Source organism: Ixodes scapularis, unplaced genomic scaffold (assembly GCF_016920785.2).
Source record: "Ixodes scapularis isolate PalLabHiFi unplaced genomic scaffold, ASM1692078v2 PGA_scaffold2__306_contigs__length_199485367, whole genome shotgun sequence".
Taxonomy (NCBI): domain Eukaryota; kingdom Metazoa; phylum Arthropoda; class Arachnida; order Ixodida; family Ixodidae; genus Ixodes; species Ixodes scapularis.
This window is the reverse complement of record NW_024609857.1, coordinates 156912007-156927340: the sequence shown is the minus strand read 5'-3', so window position 1 is coordinate 156927340 and position 15334 is coordinate 156912007. Positions and strand designations below refer to the sequence as shown.

General features: G+C 47.7%; 2 protein-coding genes across 2 annotated transcripts; one reads left to right on the top strand and one right to left on the bottom strand.

Moving 5' to 3' along the window:
• The first annotated feature begins 1936 nt into the window (after positions 1–1936).
• LOC120847547 (myb/SANT-like DNA-binding domain-containing protein 3) lies at positions 1937–4222 on the top strand. Its single transcript, XM_042291596.1, has 3 exons — positions 1937–2216; positions 2703–2900; positions 3653–4222. Exons 1-3 carry the CDS (start codon positions 1937–1939, stop codon positions 4138–4140), a joined length of 966 nt encoding a protein of 321 aa, XP_042147530.1. The 3' UTR covers positions 4141–4222.
• Positions 3893–6710, bottom strand: LOC120847546 (putative nuclease HARBI1). Its single transcript, XM_042292079.1, has 4 exons — positions 6091–6710; positions 5516–5730; positions 4231–4591; positions 3893–4005 (listed from the first exon to the last, which is right to left on the bottom strand). Exons 1-3 carry the CDS (start codon positions 6691–6693, stop codon positions 4273–4275), a joined length of 1137 nt encoding a protein of 378 aa, XP_042148013.1. The 5' UTR covers positions 6694–6710; the 3' UTR covers positions 3893–4005; positions 4231–4272.
• Between the last annotated feature and the right edge of the window lie 8624 nt (positions 6711–15334).

The following is a 15334-nucleotide window of genomic DNA, read 5'->3' as shown; positions in this document are numbered from 1 at the left end:
TGGCCCTCTGGAGCGGGAGCGTGACCGGGAGTTGACGCGAGTGTCCTTTCGTCTTCGGTGATGGTTCGAGACAGATGTTGGTGGGCGGTGAGCCAGCTTTTTAGGGCACTCCTTGGAGCCCGTAGGGTGGGCGCCTGTGCATAGAGCACATCGGGGCGTACACTCGTGGCTTTTCGTTGGGTTGGAAACACCACACATCACGCACTTAACAGTGTCCGGGTTTGGGCACACATCAGCGCGATGACCGATCTCGTGGCATATGTAGCAGGCGTGACGGGTAGGTAGATACCAACTGCATGGAAGTGCTGCGTGCTCGAAGATGACATATTTCGGTAATTGCTTGCCGGTGAAAGTAATAAGAGCTGTCGATGTTTTTCCGATCATTCGGGCTGAAAGAACTTCATAGCCCGGCGAGTAGAGATTGTCGATTAGTTCTTGGCCAGTGGTCTCGGGCGGGATGCCACGCACCACGCCGCGAGCCGAGTCGTCGGGGGCGGCAATATAAGCGGTAACTTCATATTCGTTGTCACCAAAACGCAGGGTTGGAATGTCTCTGATGTGTCGGGCCAGGTCTTCACTTGGGGTGCTTGCGATGGCGATATTTTGTACTCTGTCCATGCGGACTTGGAATGTTGTCGAGTTTGGTCGGTCGCGGGTATGTTGCCGAGTTTTCTCCGCGATGGCGCGAGAGAGGTGGATAGTCTCGAGGTTGGCAAGATTTAAGGCTCCTCGCGGGCGAATAATAATTTTGAAATCGTCTCGAGGGAGCGGAGGTAGTCTTGGTTGTCTAGTTAGGGCCCTCTGCGGCGTCGGTTGAGAGACTGAGATTGTGGCCTCGGTATTTTGTGGCTTGACCTTTTTGGATCTTCGCCTGCGTATTTCTACCCAGTCGTCTCGTTCGGGTTGTTCTTCTTGGAGGGGGATGCCGGTAGCATCGCTTGCCTCCATGGCCGTTGCCATGCTTGGGTTGTGAGCCGGAGGCGGCGTGGGGCGAAGGCACGTGCCTAGCGCACGAGCACCGGGTAAAATGCTGCGTACCTGGTTAGTAGGCTTAGCGTGGCGGCCGTCGCTTGGGAACTTCGAGAAGCGATATTTCCGAGGGAAATTCACTCACGCGCTGGATGATGGTGTGCACTTGTTCCTTGCGACGAACTGCGTTGATTGAGACCAGAATTGTTGTTGGATTATACTTTTTGCCGGTGATTGAGATCTCTGAAAGCGGGAGCCCGTGAATAGTACATCAGCGCCAGTTGGCCCTCGTCTTGTTTTTCAGAATTTCGGAAAAATTATTCTGCCGGCTGCCGGCAGAATAATTTCGTAAGAACTGGACAAAGACAACGCTGACTATCAACTGAATTTTACTTTGTCTTCTTCCCGGCCTAGGCCCTTTCTTTCATTTTTTTTTCTTCGTCTAACGGCAGAATAAACACTTATAAAAACCTTTTACCGCCGAATTCATAGATGTCACTCCGAGTCATGCCAAGTGAAGGGCGACCCTTCACTTACAGAAGGGCGGTTGAAGGGGCACTTCCACTTGAAGTGAGGTTTACCATTCTGAAATGGCACTTCGCTTTCACTCGAGCAAGTGAAGGGAGCCCTTCTACGGGATGCGTCCGGGAGCGAGACTAGAAAAGAAATTTATATTTATACTTTGCGTAAGACCACAAAAGTAAGTTAATTCTTAGTGTGTTTACATAATTTGTGTTTATAAAGAAATATTAGCACATAACAAACATGTTGCGATTTCAGAAACGAACGTAGCTCGTGCATCTTCTTTCAAACTAAATTGGCCAGCAATATAGCCATCAATATCCATGCTGAATACATTCCAAGTCCTTCCGATATCCTTGTTCCAACGCCACCACCGCCGTTGCCTTTTCGTGTTTACTTGCCCTGCTGGTTTGTTCTTTTAAAGTTTTCATTTCCGTAGCGTGTAATGGATAAGGCCAAGGCACCCGCTGCGCGGTTCACAGAGATCGAAAAGGCAATACTGATGGAACTTGTAATGACGTACAAAAAAATCATCGAATGTAAAAAGACCGACGAATCGTCGTTAAACAAAAAAAAGGCAACTTGGATTCGACTCTGCAACGAGTATAACTGCAACCACGGTGTATATCGACGGGACGTGAAACAGCTAAAAAAATGGTGGGAAAATGTGAAGGCCAAAGCGAAGAAGGACCATTCCAAAGAAAAAAACAAGGTCCACAAAACAGGCAAGTCTCTCGTTCAGGTTTCTCATCGCGCTGAAAGTTCCTCGGAATGAGCGATGGGTCACATTTGTAGCCCGAACTGTCGGTCACAAATTCGCCCTTGTTTCGAACTGTTGTTTCTGGAATACCTGTCATGGGGGATGGAGCGTGAACGTGCGCAGACAAGTCGGTTATGCAACCTAATGCTGTCAGTTGAATACCGTAGTAACCTGACAATGGAGCAGCATGAACGGAACCGCAGCACGATATAATACTACCGTTAAATCAGTAATTCTACTTGCAGTTTTTGCGGCGGACATGTACAGTAGATCACAACTGACAACACCCAGATGCTCAATATTTCATTTCATTACGCATGGGGCAGAGGGGATGAACATTCCCTATCAGCAAATGCATGCCTATAAATCGGGGTATATTTAAAAAGGAAAACAGATCTTAGATAACATTAGAACTTGGAGTGCCTAGATTGACTACTGTTTGCTCCTTTAGGAGGGGGGCCACATGGCAAGCCAATGAGCGCCACCTCCGTGCTGGTTGGGGCGGTGGCCTCACACGTGTTCAACAGACAGGAAAATATGGAGGACAGCGATGGGGCACCCTATCTGCCCCCGGTCTGCAGCCTCCCAGTTCTCCGACTACTGCAGCCGATGCTGGACGGCGAGGAGGACCCTCTTGATGCCGACTTGGGTAGAATGCTTGAACCGTTTCCATGTCTTGACCTGTACTTTCTAAACTGGTACCTTTTCGTCTTTACCCACTGATCTTCTCATGGATATGCATGGATACGGTTATAGATCATAATGAGTCTGCCTTCAGAAATGTTTCACCTGGTGTTCCTCAGTAGTACATACTGGCACCCCTACGTTTTTTAATAATCATGAATGACCTTGCAGCAACCATCTCATCTAATATTAATCTTGTTGCAGATGACTGTGTCGTCAATAACAAAGTAAAAAGTGTGCATGACAACATTCAATTTCAAGATAATTTAGTAAAAATGAACAAATGGTGCGAACAGCATGTACATTACTTATGTACAAGGTAACATATATCATTGCAGGGCTGGGTTCCATACAGCTTCAAAACAGTACATGGCAACTACTGCAGACTAACAATGACCATACTCCCCTGACAAAGAAACAAACAGCACAGGGTATTAAAATAATCATATCATGATTTCTGCCAAGAAATATCTATACCAAGCACTCCAAAAGGTGGAAACGGTTAAGTGATCTAGTGGCCTAGTTTATGGCACAGGTTCAAAATGGATGAAAACATTGTTACACATTAGATCAGCAGCAGAAAAAAAAAATCAAATACTTCAAATTGCAACTGCATGAAAAACAAAAATACAATCTCAAACTTATAAAAACCCTTTCTACTCTTCATGTATGTCCCATTGTTCACTTCATAACTTCTACGTGTTCTTTCAATTGCAGAGGAGCCCGGTTCACCAGCTGGGCCTGCCTCAGACGTCGGTGCACCACTGTCACCAGCGGCTGCCTGCATCGCTGATAGACCTGCAGCAGCCCCAGCAGCTTGCCTGATTAGCCAGACATCTACTGCAGGGTCACCAGCTCCTACACCTGCGGCTGCTGCAGCGTGCAACAGTGGTAGTGCGGCAGCAGCTGTGGGCAGTGGTGCCCGCCAGGTCGGAGGACGTATGGCGCTGCTAAAAAGGAGCCTCGCAGAGGAAAACGATATGAGGATGGCCTTTGTCCAGCAGGAGCATGCCCTGCGCTGCAACTTCCTTGAACAGGACCACCGCGACGCACTCAGCAAGAGAGCTGCGCTGCATGAAATGGAAATTAAATTGCGCGAGGACGAGCTGAAAAAAAGAAATGCCATTCACGAAATGGAGATGAAGCTCCTGTGTATCAAGGAAAACATACTGCTGCAGGAGCTGAGCCAGAAGGCTGCACAATAAATCATGTTCAAACTGCTATGCCTGCTTTACTGATGGTTCACTTTTAAAGTCAAACTGAAGTATCACACACTTGGAAGTACGACTCCTCACCTTCATGGCCTGTGTGATGGGCCTCTTGAGCCTACGTGCAGCTCACGTAAAGCTCAGCAGAATGATGTTCTGCCGGATACGCAGACCCGAAGGAGAGTCCTCCGGGAGAATCGGTGGCAGGTGTGGCTGCCGCCGCCTTCTGGCATTCCGTGCCCTGGGACTTGGTGGCGGGGGTGGAGGAGGAGGTAGGGGCTCATTTCTTGCACGTCCCAGATTATGCAAAGCCGCACACGCGGTGATGATGCTGCATGAGTGGCGAGTCTTGTGCTGGAGCCGCATATCCAAACAGGGAAATCGTCTCTTCCAGACCCCAAAGGCCCTCTCGACGGAGTTCCTCGTTCGGATCTGGGCCTTGTTGTACCTAAATCAAATTATAAGGCATGTGATCGATTTTTAGGCATCTGGGAACATACTTGCAATCACTGTATTTTCTTTTTCAGTATGGAAATAACAGGTTGACATTCTTTTGTCGAGGTTAGATATGTTTTATTGACAACTTTTCGTGCACGCACGGCTTCATGATACTGTTGACATCTCATGGAAACTTTTTCGTTCTTGCGACATTTCGTCGACAAACGTTTTCTTCTGCTAGGTGGATTGAATTTAGTGGTCGCGGTCGTCAAATCTTATGATTTTTTTTTCATTTGCCTAATGCTGAAAAAGAAAAATTAGACTGAATTTACTTTTTAGTGAATGAACCACCGACGGCGGGGCAAGCTATGTCTTAAACAGACCACACGATCACACCTCGCTTTGCTCCGCTCTGCTAGGGGAAATGGTTCATTAGCGATGTGCGCGACCAAAAGCGCCGCTGCGGTCAGCTTTCGACGATTGGCCAAACCGTGGGCATATGAGCATTGTCAGATTGTCAGCTTTGACGGTGTTACTTTCGGATTGCAATGACTCCTAGCTTCCACTGTGCTTTTTAAACACACCACCGAAGTCGTCGTCGCACCTGATGGTAAGTAGACAGGATAACAACTGGTGACGTCACGTCGAGGCAAATCCCACTCGTGACGTCACGGATGGAAACCATAACAGGGCGCCATTGAAACATCTCGGTGCTAAAATAATCTCAAGTTCGAGCTTGCACCAAGCCTTGTCGAAACCGCCAAGGGTTCGGCAAGGTAGGAAAGAACATTGGATATCGGCGAAGTGATCTGTCCATGAAACGCTTGAAGAACTGTTTGTCACCGGCAATGACTGCCTGCTATTACAGACATTAGTGATGTTGTCAGTGCAGTACCAAAACAAATCTTATACTTCTGCCGATGATTTGGCTTACCTCCCTCCGGGACTATTTGCCGCTCCAGGGTTTGCGAGCGGCGTCATCAGGAAAGGGAGACAGGCATAGCCCATATCCCCCAGCAGGACGCCGGGCACTCTGCTCTCCTCGTAAAGGGCACGCGCACGACTGCCATCAAAGATGCGGCTGTCGTGCACAGATCCTGGCCAACTTGCCACAACATCAAAGAACTGTAGCTGTGGGCCGGTGATGGCCTGCAGGTATATAACATTGCATTAATACGGCAATTTGGGCCAGTTGGCTCATGCTCGAAAACAAGTGAAACAACTGCCCCCCCCCCCCCCCCCCCCCCCGGGGCTGGCTACGTGCCTGTTGCCCGTAAATAACGTCGCATATGCAAGCTAGGTATAGGCTGTGCAATGGCTATTTCGAGCGGGCCCAGAGGTGTACAATAAGCAGCAACAACACAGCTGATGAAAGGGTTTCCCTATGTTTTACAATGATCGGGTTGAACAGCTGAAATCGTTTTGCGTGAGCATTACCCATGCTTCCCAGCCTGGCAGTTTAGTAGGCAAGCTACGTCAATAAAGGGGGTATAAGAAATATGAGCTCACCTGGACGTTCAGGGAGAAGACTCCTTTCCTATTGCGATAAACTTCCGCATCATCTCCGCCGGGGCTTCTGATGCGCACGTGGGTGCAGTCGATGCAACCCGTGACGCCAGGAAACTGCCCCATTGCGTAGAAGTCGCGCATAACGCCGTGGTACTCCGACGCAGCCGGGAAGTGCACCAGCCTTCGGAAGAGCACCCTCGCGATGAGCGTCGTCACCGTCCTCACTGTGCGGCAGACAGTCGGCTGGGAGACATGCACCAGGTCTCCCGCTACCATCTGGAAGGTCCCGGCGCCGTAAAAGCGAAGGGTGACCAGCAACTGGAGCAGGGGGGTGAGCGGCAGTCCTCGGTTGTCGCCGGTTTGCTGGAGAGGCAGCAGCGTCAGGAGTTCCCTCACCGTCGTCTTCGTAAAGCGATATCTCGCGAGGAACTGGCGGTCACTGTACAGCTCCATCGGGTTCAGGCGGTCCGATAGATTACGCCGCGGCACCGACGGACCGAGCGGGTACATAACGCCGAACACAAGGTCGCACGCACGAGTAGCGAACTCAAAAGACGCGATCCTGCGAGCGGCATCACTCCGATAACCCGGGTAACCCGCCATCTTTTGCGATGAAGGGAGGCTCGAGTGTAGTTGAAGGGTGGTGCCACCGCTCACTTGAATTTTTTCGAGAAAAGTCCGAGTGAAGTGCGAGGCGAGGGAGCGTTTCGAGTGAAGGGGGATTTATGAAACGTAATGACACCCACTCAAGGGCGTTGGAAGTTAAGTTCGAGTGAAGTGGGATCTATGAATTCGGCGGTTAGCCTAGTATTCAACGGGGTGTGGCAGACCGTAATCTTCTCATTTTTCTTCGATGGCCAGGGCCTCCAGCACTTCACGCGCGAAGGAGTTCTTGTTCTTATGAAGGACGGTTATGCTGGTGAGCTCGGCATCGCATCCACAGGTCCGGTAATGAGCTGACAAATGTCCTGCTGATGTGCTTCTCACCGAGGCTGCGTGCTCCCTTGCTCTATCATTTATACATCGGCCAGTTTGGCCGATATAGCTCTTCCCGCAAGAGAGGGGAATATGATATGAGAACCTTTCCTCGTCACACAGGCGATGCGATATAGTCGCGCGATAACTTTCATCGCGAGCAAAAAGCGACGTGATTTGAGCACTCGCTTGCTGACCCGACGTTTTGCGATGTGATCTAGTCGCACCAGAACGGCTCAGCCAGTCAACGGCTTTCGGAGCGAGAGCAGCAAAAAGAAAACGAACCGGTAGCGCCGGTAGCACACAAGAAGCCTAACGTGAACGTTTTCTTCTCTACAAATACTCTCCAACCCAGTGCGCCTCAGGTTCGTCCATCGCCCCATAGGTGGCAGCACATATTCGCCAAAAGGTCAATTAAGCGAAGAAAGGCAACATTTTAGGGATGAAATCTCAGGACAGAATGAGCGGGTTTCTAGAGATAATTAAGCTTGAGGAAGAAAACGAGAAGGGACGGCCAAACACAATAAAAACGAGCACCTTGTAGCTTTCGCTCAAAGCTCGTTGTTTGTTCGCGAACTTTCTGAATTGGGTTGGCCTTTTATAATGGCTCCCTTTAAAGCTGCAATTGCAACATGGCCCATTAAACCGTTCATTAACCCTTTGCCTACCGCAAAAATTAAAAAAAAAGATTTGAAAATACCGATTTTTTTTTAATGTGCCCTATACTCTGTTTCACCTTGTGTTGTACCGCAGGAAAGGCTACATGCGCGAGCTCCTTGCTCTAGGGCACATCTCTGTGGCACAAGCTCTCGTGCACCAAGGGCAGCTGCCAACGCTATGAGCTCGCGCTTCTAGCCTTCGCTAAGGTGCAACATAAGGTGAAACGGAGTGTATAAAATTGTGGTACCGACACGTGGACCGCTCAAAGTAAAAAAAAAAAAAGGCGGGCTCCGCGATTTTTTTTTGGATAATTCGACTACTCCGCCGCCACGAACTGTCAATACACGTGCCCTCACGATCTCTCGTTGCCGAGCCGCTCCGGTCCCAACACTACCCAAGTATTCTAGTACACTGTAGCACAATGCTGTCAAAGCTGCAGGCGCGAGCATGGTGTTTGATCTCGCAGATCATTTGCACGTGTTTTCGCTCAAACGAAACGATAATTAAAGCCACGCGCACGCACTTGCAAGAAGGGTCTCCTGGGTGGTTCCATTTTCAGCGTTCGTGCGGGTGGCGCGCGACTTGCTTGCTTTCCGAAGCGGTGAACATGTCCGTGCTGGGCTGAGGAGATCGCGCGCTGGGTTGAAGACTTGCGAATATTGGAATCGTGTATACTAATGAAACGGAGTTTAGTATCTCCACTGCGTAATGGCACGTTTCCTGCTCTTCATTTTTTTTTCTTCGAATCAACTCTTGAATATACCACCGAGGCCAAATTTACGTCATGTAGGTGTCCAGGTTCGTGTTCACTTGAAGCCTCTGAAGCAAGAAAAAAGAAGTTACTGACCTTAAGAGGTCATGTCGGCTTTCGTTCGATCCTTCATTGTTTGAGAATCAACTTTCTTGGTAAGTGCCAAATCATTTTCAGAAACGTTAATGCTTTTTAGTGGGGCTGCCAACAGCCAAGGAGTTAATGCAATGGTGTTCGGAATTATTTTTCGTGTTCAGAATGTGAGTACACTGTGCAAAACTGCTAGCGCAAATACAACATTGGCGTTGATTTACATTTCTCTGTTTTCGCGAATGCAATTTATTACCGCTTTCGTTAGTGCCGCAACTCAGCACTTTACTTCACACTAGTAAATTTGATGACGAATTTTGGTTATAAGTAAAAAAAAAAAGCATACGACATTTGCATTTCGCGATGACAGTGTCGCGCTGTATGATCCACCGGGAGCACGGCCGGGTTTTGTCTAGATACTAAAAGGAATGTACAGGGTGTCTGAAGTCACCAGGCTCCACCTAAATTGCCCGTAAAATTCGACGCCTACACGAAGCAATCTAAACTTGTCGTCAAAGGTGTATTTCGCAGGTCCGTTTTTTTCTTGTAAAATTACAAAGCCTAGCTCCATTTCTGTAAGAAATAGGACAAAGAAACCTGCCAGGGCCAACAGCGGACGGCGACGAACACGGCCGATTCGAGTGGCGGGACGCTTTTCTCGCACGGATTGATAGATGGCGTCTTGAGCAGCGTCGGAAGGTGCAGCCGACCAGCGAAAGAAAGCAAACGACACGCAGACACAAACCGTCGGCAGCAGGAACGCCGTGCCGTTTTGCAACCGCCTTTTTCTTTTTCACTTGAATTTTGCTTTTATTGTTTGCATTTATTTTTAAACCGATGCTACACTGCTAAAATATTATCTTCATTTTAGTAAATCACGGTCATCGCAACCAGTCTCGATAAGGAGGTAGCACCATCTATCAATACCTGCACCAAACGCGCCCCGCCGCTCGACTCAGTCGTCTGCGTCAAGGGCCGCCGTTGACCCTGGCAGGTTTTTTGGAACTATTTTTTCCAGAAAAAAATAAAAAAAACTACGCTTTTTAGTTTTACAAAAAAAATTGACTTGTGAAATACACATTTGACGAAAAGTTTAGATTGCTTCGTACAGGGGGCAATTTTTACGGTCCATTTTATACAAGTGCCACACGGGCAACTCGAATGCCATTTACAATGAATGACATTCGTGTGATCAACAAATCGGCTAGCGATCCGTCGCGCGTGGAACGCCCCACGCTCGGAGTGTCGCGTGCTGATTGGCCGATCGTTCAAATGCCATTCGTTGCAAATGGCATTCGAGTTGCCCGTGTTGCACGGGTATTAGATCGAGCCTGGTGAATTCAGACACTCTCTATTGATATTGATGCCAAAGGGAGTTGAAGACCTACTAAGCTCCGATATGACAGAGTAGTTCGAATTAGCAGCAACATCTTCCGACCTGAAAAGGAACTATACGGCGGAAACAAAATGTTTGACATATATTCGGATATTTTTTTCTAAATGTTTTGCGTTTCGAGAGACACGGCATTGGTCGTTTCACAACAGCATAAATCGGTAAATGTTGCATAACCGTAATAAGATCGTTTTGCAAGGATGTTATGCCTTTTATTTATCATTCCCAAACTGAGCACACCCCTCCATCTCGCTTCTAAAAGTGTTTCCTCAAAAACACCGGGTGATTTCGTAACGACGAAAATAATCCCTGGAGAAGTTGAATAAAGGGAGCAAAGAACAAACACAACTAAGGGACTGGTGCGGGACCGAAAAATTCCGCCTGGTCCAGGTATCGACCAGGGACCTCTCCATTTCCAGTGAAGCGCTTTACCAACTGAGCTAACCAGAAGTTAGCCGCCAGTAGAGCAAACTGGTTTTATCAGCTGCCACGAGTCTAACGCCCACTATGGCGAAAGGCCTGCATTTTTTTAAGCCACGAAAATAATGAGATTAAAATCAAAGGTGCAAGCGAGCTGGACAAGAATGACGAAAAAATTTCCTTGGAAAGGCTAACAAAGGGGACAAAGGACAAACCCAAATCTCCAAACACAGCTAAGGACTGGCGCTTGACCGAAAAAATTCGTCCGGTCCTGGTATCGAACTAGGGGCCTCTCTATTTCCAGTGGATCGCTCTACATCTTGGTTAGCTCAGTTGGTAGAACCCTCCCCTGAAAATGGAGAAGTCCCTGGATTGATACCAGGACCAGGCGGATTTTTTTCGATCGCGCACCGGTCTTTTAGCTATGTTTGTCCTTTGTCTCCTTTGTTCTCCTTCTCCGGGAATTATTATCGTCATTCTTGTTCAGCTCGCTTGCAACCTTTCCATTTAATTGAATTATTTTCAATATTTCGTAAGCCTTATTATTCCTACTAGAATAGAAAGTTGGGCGAGTTGGTAAGAATCCATTTGAAGAACAGCGCGAAAGACACACGGACAAGACACAGCGCCTCGTCCTGTGTCTCTCCTTCTTGTCCGTGTGTCTTTCGCGCTGTTTTTCAAATGGATTATTATTCCTTTTAAAGGAATTGCTACGAATGTTACACTGGCAGGCTTTGCTCAGTGTGAATATTATTTGGCTGGGGAACATAATATTGTGGATTAAGGGTAAAAATAATTCAGATAATAACCTAAAATATGTTACATATATTAGGTTAGTTTCATAAACCTTATGGTTTCAATAAAAAAACTCGATGACAGTCATAGAATTTTACTTAACCAGTAAATTTTAGAAATATTTTACTTTGTTTTTCAGTGTTCCTATATTGCACTCATCTTCGTCGTGCTCGCGTGGGCTTTCGATCTCTCGTGATAGATTCACACGACGGACTAATCCGCAGACTGACTTACTACGTGATGACACGTCCGCGGTTCGTTTGTTTCTCAAGCGCGTTCACTCTAAGGAGACGACGAGCAGACGACTGTTAGGAGTATGTACCGAAACATTTCACGACCCCACATGCCGCCAGACGCCAACATGGCACTGTTGCACCACTCTTTAGAACGAAAGCGTCGTTTGCTGCTACGATCGCGGCGCTCTCTTATCAGCACGATGAAGAACTGCTGCTCGGCGCAGTTACGTATGGAGCGAGACAGACCTACAGATACTGGATAGCCTTGCAGGCAAAGGTACGCGAGCACGCGCTTCCGTGACAATTAAGCTTTATCGTAGCCTCCCATATACTGACTACAGCCGGGCAGATCGCCGCGAGAAGCGGCCGCCGAAATAAAGAAGGTGGAGCGGCAGACAACCGATGAGAAAATATCCACGTTACTGGCGCCCCGCTGCGGTGAGACGCCCAAATACACTTCTCTCGAACGAACAAGTGTGTTTCGGGTCCTCGCCGCTGCAAAAGCTGTGCGCTGAATAGCAGGTTCCCCGAGAAATGCTCTCCGCTACCAGATCCTCGCGTTCTAAATCTGCGACCGGGCACTCTATGGCTTCGTTGTCAAACTGCCAGGATTTGTGAGTATAGAGGAGGCTATGATTTTGCGTATTATTCATAATACGCGCTCTCATGCGATGGAGACGCCAAATGAAGCGACTTGCTCGTTCAAGTAGCTTTGACATCGTTAGAGCACTGCGGAAGGTACACCAACCTTGAATGCGCGGCACAAAATAGTTTACTCTGAGACAGGCATATGGATGCCGTCGTTCCGTCTTCGCTTCGATTATTAAAAGATAACTCCTGTTCATTTCTTGATTTTATATTTACCGCTATTTTTGGTAAATAAAGTGCCCCCAAATTAGAAGTTGACTTTTTTTTTCGATTCCCCGCATGGTTTTGTTAATACCTTATTTCAGATTTACAGGCTCTAGCAAAATGGCAACCCTTGTGTTCCGCCGCATGATCATCGTGTGACGCGAACTTCGTACGGGGGCTACCGTAAAGCGTACGACTGGCCTAGTCGCAAGAGCAGTTCAGATCAGTCAGGTAAGATTCTCCGGATGTTTTACAGCTTCGCTTCGTAGATATCAACATGTGTTGCAATTAATGATACACATTCATAAACTTGCCGGCGAGAAATCGAGTTCGCCGTGATTAACACAGGCTCAGCACAGGTTCAGAAGATGCCCCGCCCTACCTATGTTCCGAGAACTACAATCTTGGTGGAGTGCAAGGCACGTTGCAGAAGCGTTATGGAAGCAAGGCGTAAGCTCGTGCTGAGCAGGAATGAACTAAACTATGGCCGCCAGTGAATGCCACTGTCGGAAATTCGACGCTCTTGAGCGAGCAGAGAGTTAATAATCTTCGAGCGCAATCGCTGAGAAGCACCTACCTACTGCTGCGATAAAACGCAACATAATCAGAAGTCGTCCGCTGGGAAGGATGAAAACGCGTGCAAAAAACACGAATAAAAAGTGGCGGTGGAAAAAAAAATAATTTTCTTGCATACGAGCATGACAACTGGGCACAAGGTTGCTCGACAAACAGCCAGCTCGCTGAATGCGCGCTGAGAAGCCTGTGGTAGCCTTTTTAATAGAGAGTTTTAGTAGATCGTTCCAATACCTCCGATAGCCCCGATAACGATACTGTGCATGCGCAAGGGAGGCGGTGGCGGAGTATCGGGATATCGTTATCGGAGTCATGGGAACGATCTACTAAAACTCTCTACTATCGGTTTGAGAGGGGATTCCGGACTCCCATTCGTGTAATAATTTGGCAGTCCTCGTATTTAGTGTCAGAAAATCTATATCGTTCATGTATTTTTGTTGAACCTTTGACCTGAGTTACCTTTTAAAATCCCATTCCGCGATCATAAAAAGGGCGAATAGACTAGAAATTGAAGTAAAATTAACCTAGTTTTTTCTACTTTATGAGCAGTATGTAAAGTCATTATTTTCAAGAATCGTAGCCGAGAATTAAGGAAAACGGCGGGCCGTGATTTCTGATTCTGAGCGGAGTCGCCTAGAATGAAATATGCTTTCTGGCTTCCGAGCCGGTCACGTCACCAGAACAACACTCTTGCGGGGATTTTAGCCGCTGTAAGATATGCCTTCATGCACCAGCAAACCGCTCCGGTCGTATGCTTCCCTTTCCGAGACCACATTGTACCTTTAAGCTCATTTTAAACAGAGCTCTCCTAAAATAAACCAAACTATGTATATATGCACGCGAAAGCTTGCACGGGCCGGGTGGTCATAAGAACGGGAGGTATAGTGCCTGAAAAGGCGAGAACGGCAGGGCGTGTGTTTCCACCACCCGACCTTAAGAACGCGCTCCATGCCTTCCGCGGTGCTTCGGCTGCGCGCGGTGTCAGAAGTAGGATACTCGGGCTGGAGGCCATACAACAGATTTGTTTAACCAGCCATGGCTTAGTTTCGCAGCCAGCGTGGCCGTGTATTTTCGGAAACTGTAGTCTTTCTGCAGGCGTCACAATCCTACTACAGGCTTGCGTGGTAAGCAGGTGCCATGTGGAAGACAAGGCCTGCACGTGACGTCATTGTTTAAGGACCTGTCTCAAGTAGCAAACCGCTGAAGCTCTCTTAGATGCGCCAAGAAGTGGCACATATCCGTGCCTTCGGCGTAACCACATACACGCGTCGCGCTTCTTGTAAGATGCTACGAGACGCGATTTCGATGACGTAGACACAGGGCAGGTGGCAATGCAGGGGCCAGGGTTGTAAAAGTTACTTCAAAAATGTACCTAAGATACAGTTACAGTTAATCATACGAAAATGTACCTAGGTGCGTATCTAGCTACTCGCTTAAAAATGTACCTAGGTACAGGTACAGTTACTTCAAAGGTACTTTTTATTTTCACGTGAAGTATTTTTCTCAAATTTGTCACATTATTATTGGAAGTAAATGCTTTGTATACTGGGATGTACACAAAAACAAGTTTGATAAACGTGCTTTATTTGTGTCAATGGGAGAAATAACGCAAAGCGCTCTCACCAGAGCATTCGAAGACTTTGTCTTTTTCACTTGAGTGCTCGATTTGACCTCAGAATCAGGACTTCTTCGAAATGTTCATCCGACATCTTCGATCGTAGTTTGGTAGCAACTGTTCCTCCGGTCCTAAAAACGCGCTCCACCGCCGCATTGCTTGGAAGCCATGTGTTGAATTTTAAGAACACGCTTTTCAGCAGCGGCATGTGCTTGAGACAATCCAGATTTCTTGTCGGAGCAAGTTCGGTGCACTGTACAAACTCCTGCTCCCATGAAGCATATGAGGACGATGTTTCGAAGTTAAAGAAGTGCTCACAGTCTTCTTGATCTTCACCACTTTGTTCGCATGACGACGCTTTTTCTATAGTTGATGTTCGCATAAGTTCGTTCTTTAGATAATCCAAGGCCTGCTTCCATTCCACTTCGTTGTCTATCCATGCAACCTTAAATTTTGGATGGCATACGGCAGATATTATCAAATGTCTCCATACCTGCAAACCTCTTATTGATCGCCGCGATCAAGCTCTCGACCACCGGGCGGCAGTACCTCAAGTTCTCCGTCAGCGACGCGGACATTTTTTTGCGGAGTGAAGCCACTGGAGATATGCCATGAACATGCTGTTTTCGCGCTGGAGAAGAATTATAGCTTGTGCGAGAGGTGTAAGCACCTAAACACACTCATCAATAAAGTCAATGTCTGACTTCGTGAATCGCGGAATTTTAAAATTCTCACAAACTTCCTTCAACTTTCCGTCACTGTGAACCAGCATTCCGTGAAGCAATTTGAGGCAATCGTATGTAGAGTTCCACTGCGTGAGGACACGCGTAGGAAATATCCTTCACAGCTTGAAGAGATGGCGTCAGCAATCACATTAGACCTCG

Excerpts from the sequence above, each read along its gene's own strand:
- LOC120847547 (XM_042291596.1), top strand. The coding sequence starts at position 1,937 with ATGGATAAGGCCAAGGCACCCGCTGCGCGGTTCACAGAGATCGAAAAG. Across the intron at positions 2,217-2,702 it reads AAACAAGGTCCACAAAACAG|GAGGGGGGCCACATGGCAAG; the intron begins GCAAGTCTCTCG and ends TTGCTCCTTTAG. Across the intron at positions 2,901-3,652 it reads CCCTCTTGATGCCGACTTGG|AGGAGCCCGGTTCACCAGCT; the intron begins GTAGAATGCTTG and ends TTTCAATTGCAG.
- LOC120847546 (XM_042292079.1), bottom strand. The coding sequence starts at position 6,693 with ATGGCGGGTTACCCGGGTTATCGGAGTGATGCCGCTCGCAGGATCGCG. Across the intron at positions 5,731-6,090 it reads TCTTCTCCCTGAACGTCCAG|GCCATCACCGGCCCACAGCT; the intron begins GTGAGCTCATAT and ends ATATACCTGCAG. Across the intron at positions 4,592-5,515 it reads GCAAATAGTCCCGGAGGGAG|GTACAACAAGGCCCAGATCC; the intron begins GTAAGCCAAATC and ends AATTTGATTTAG.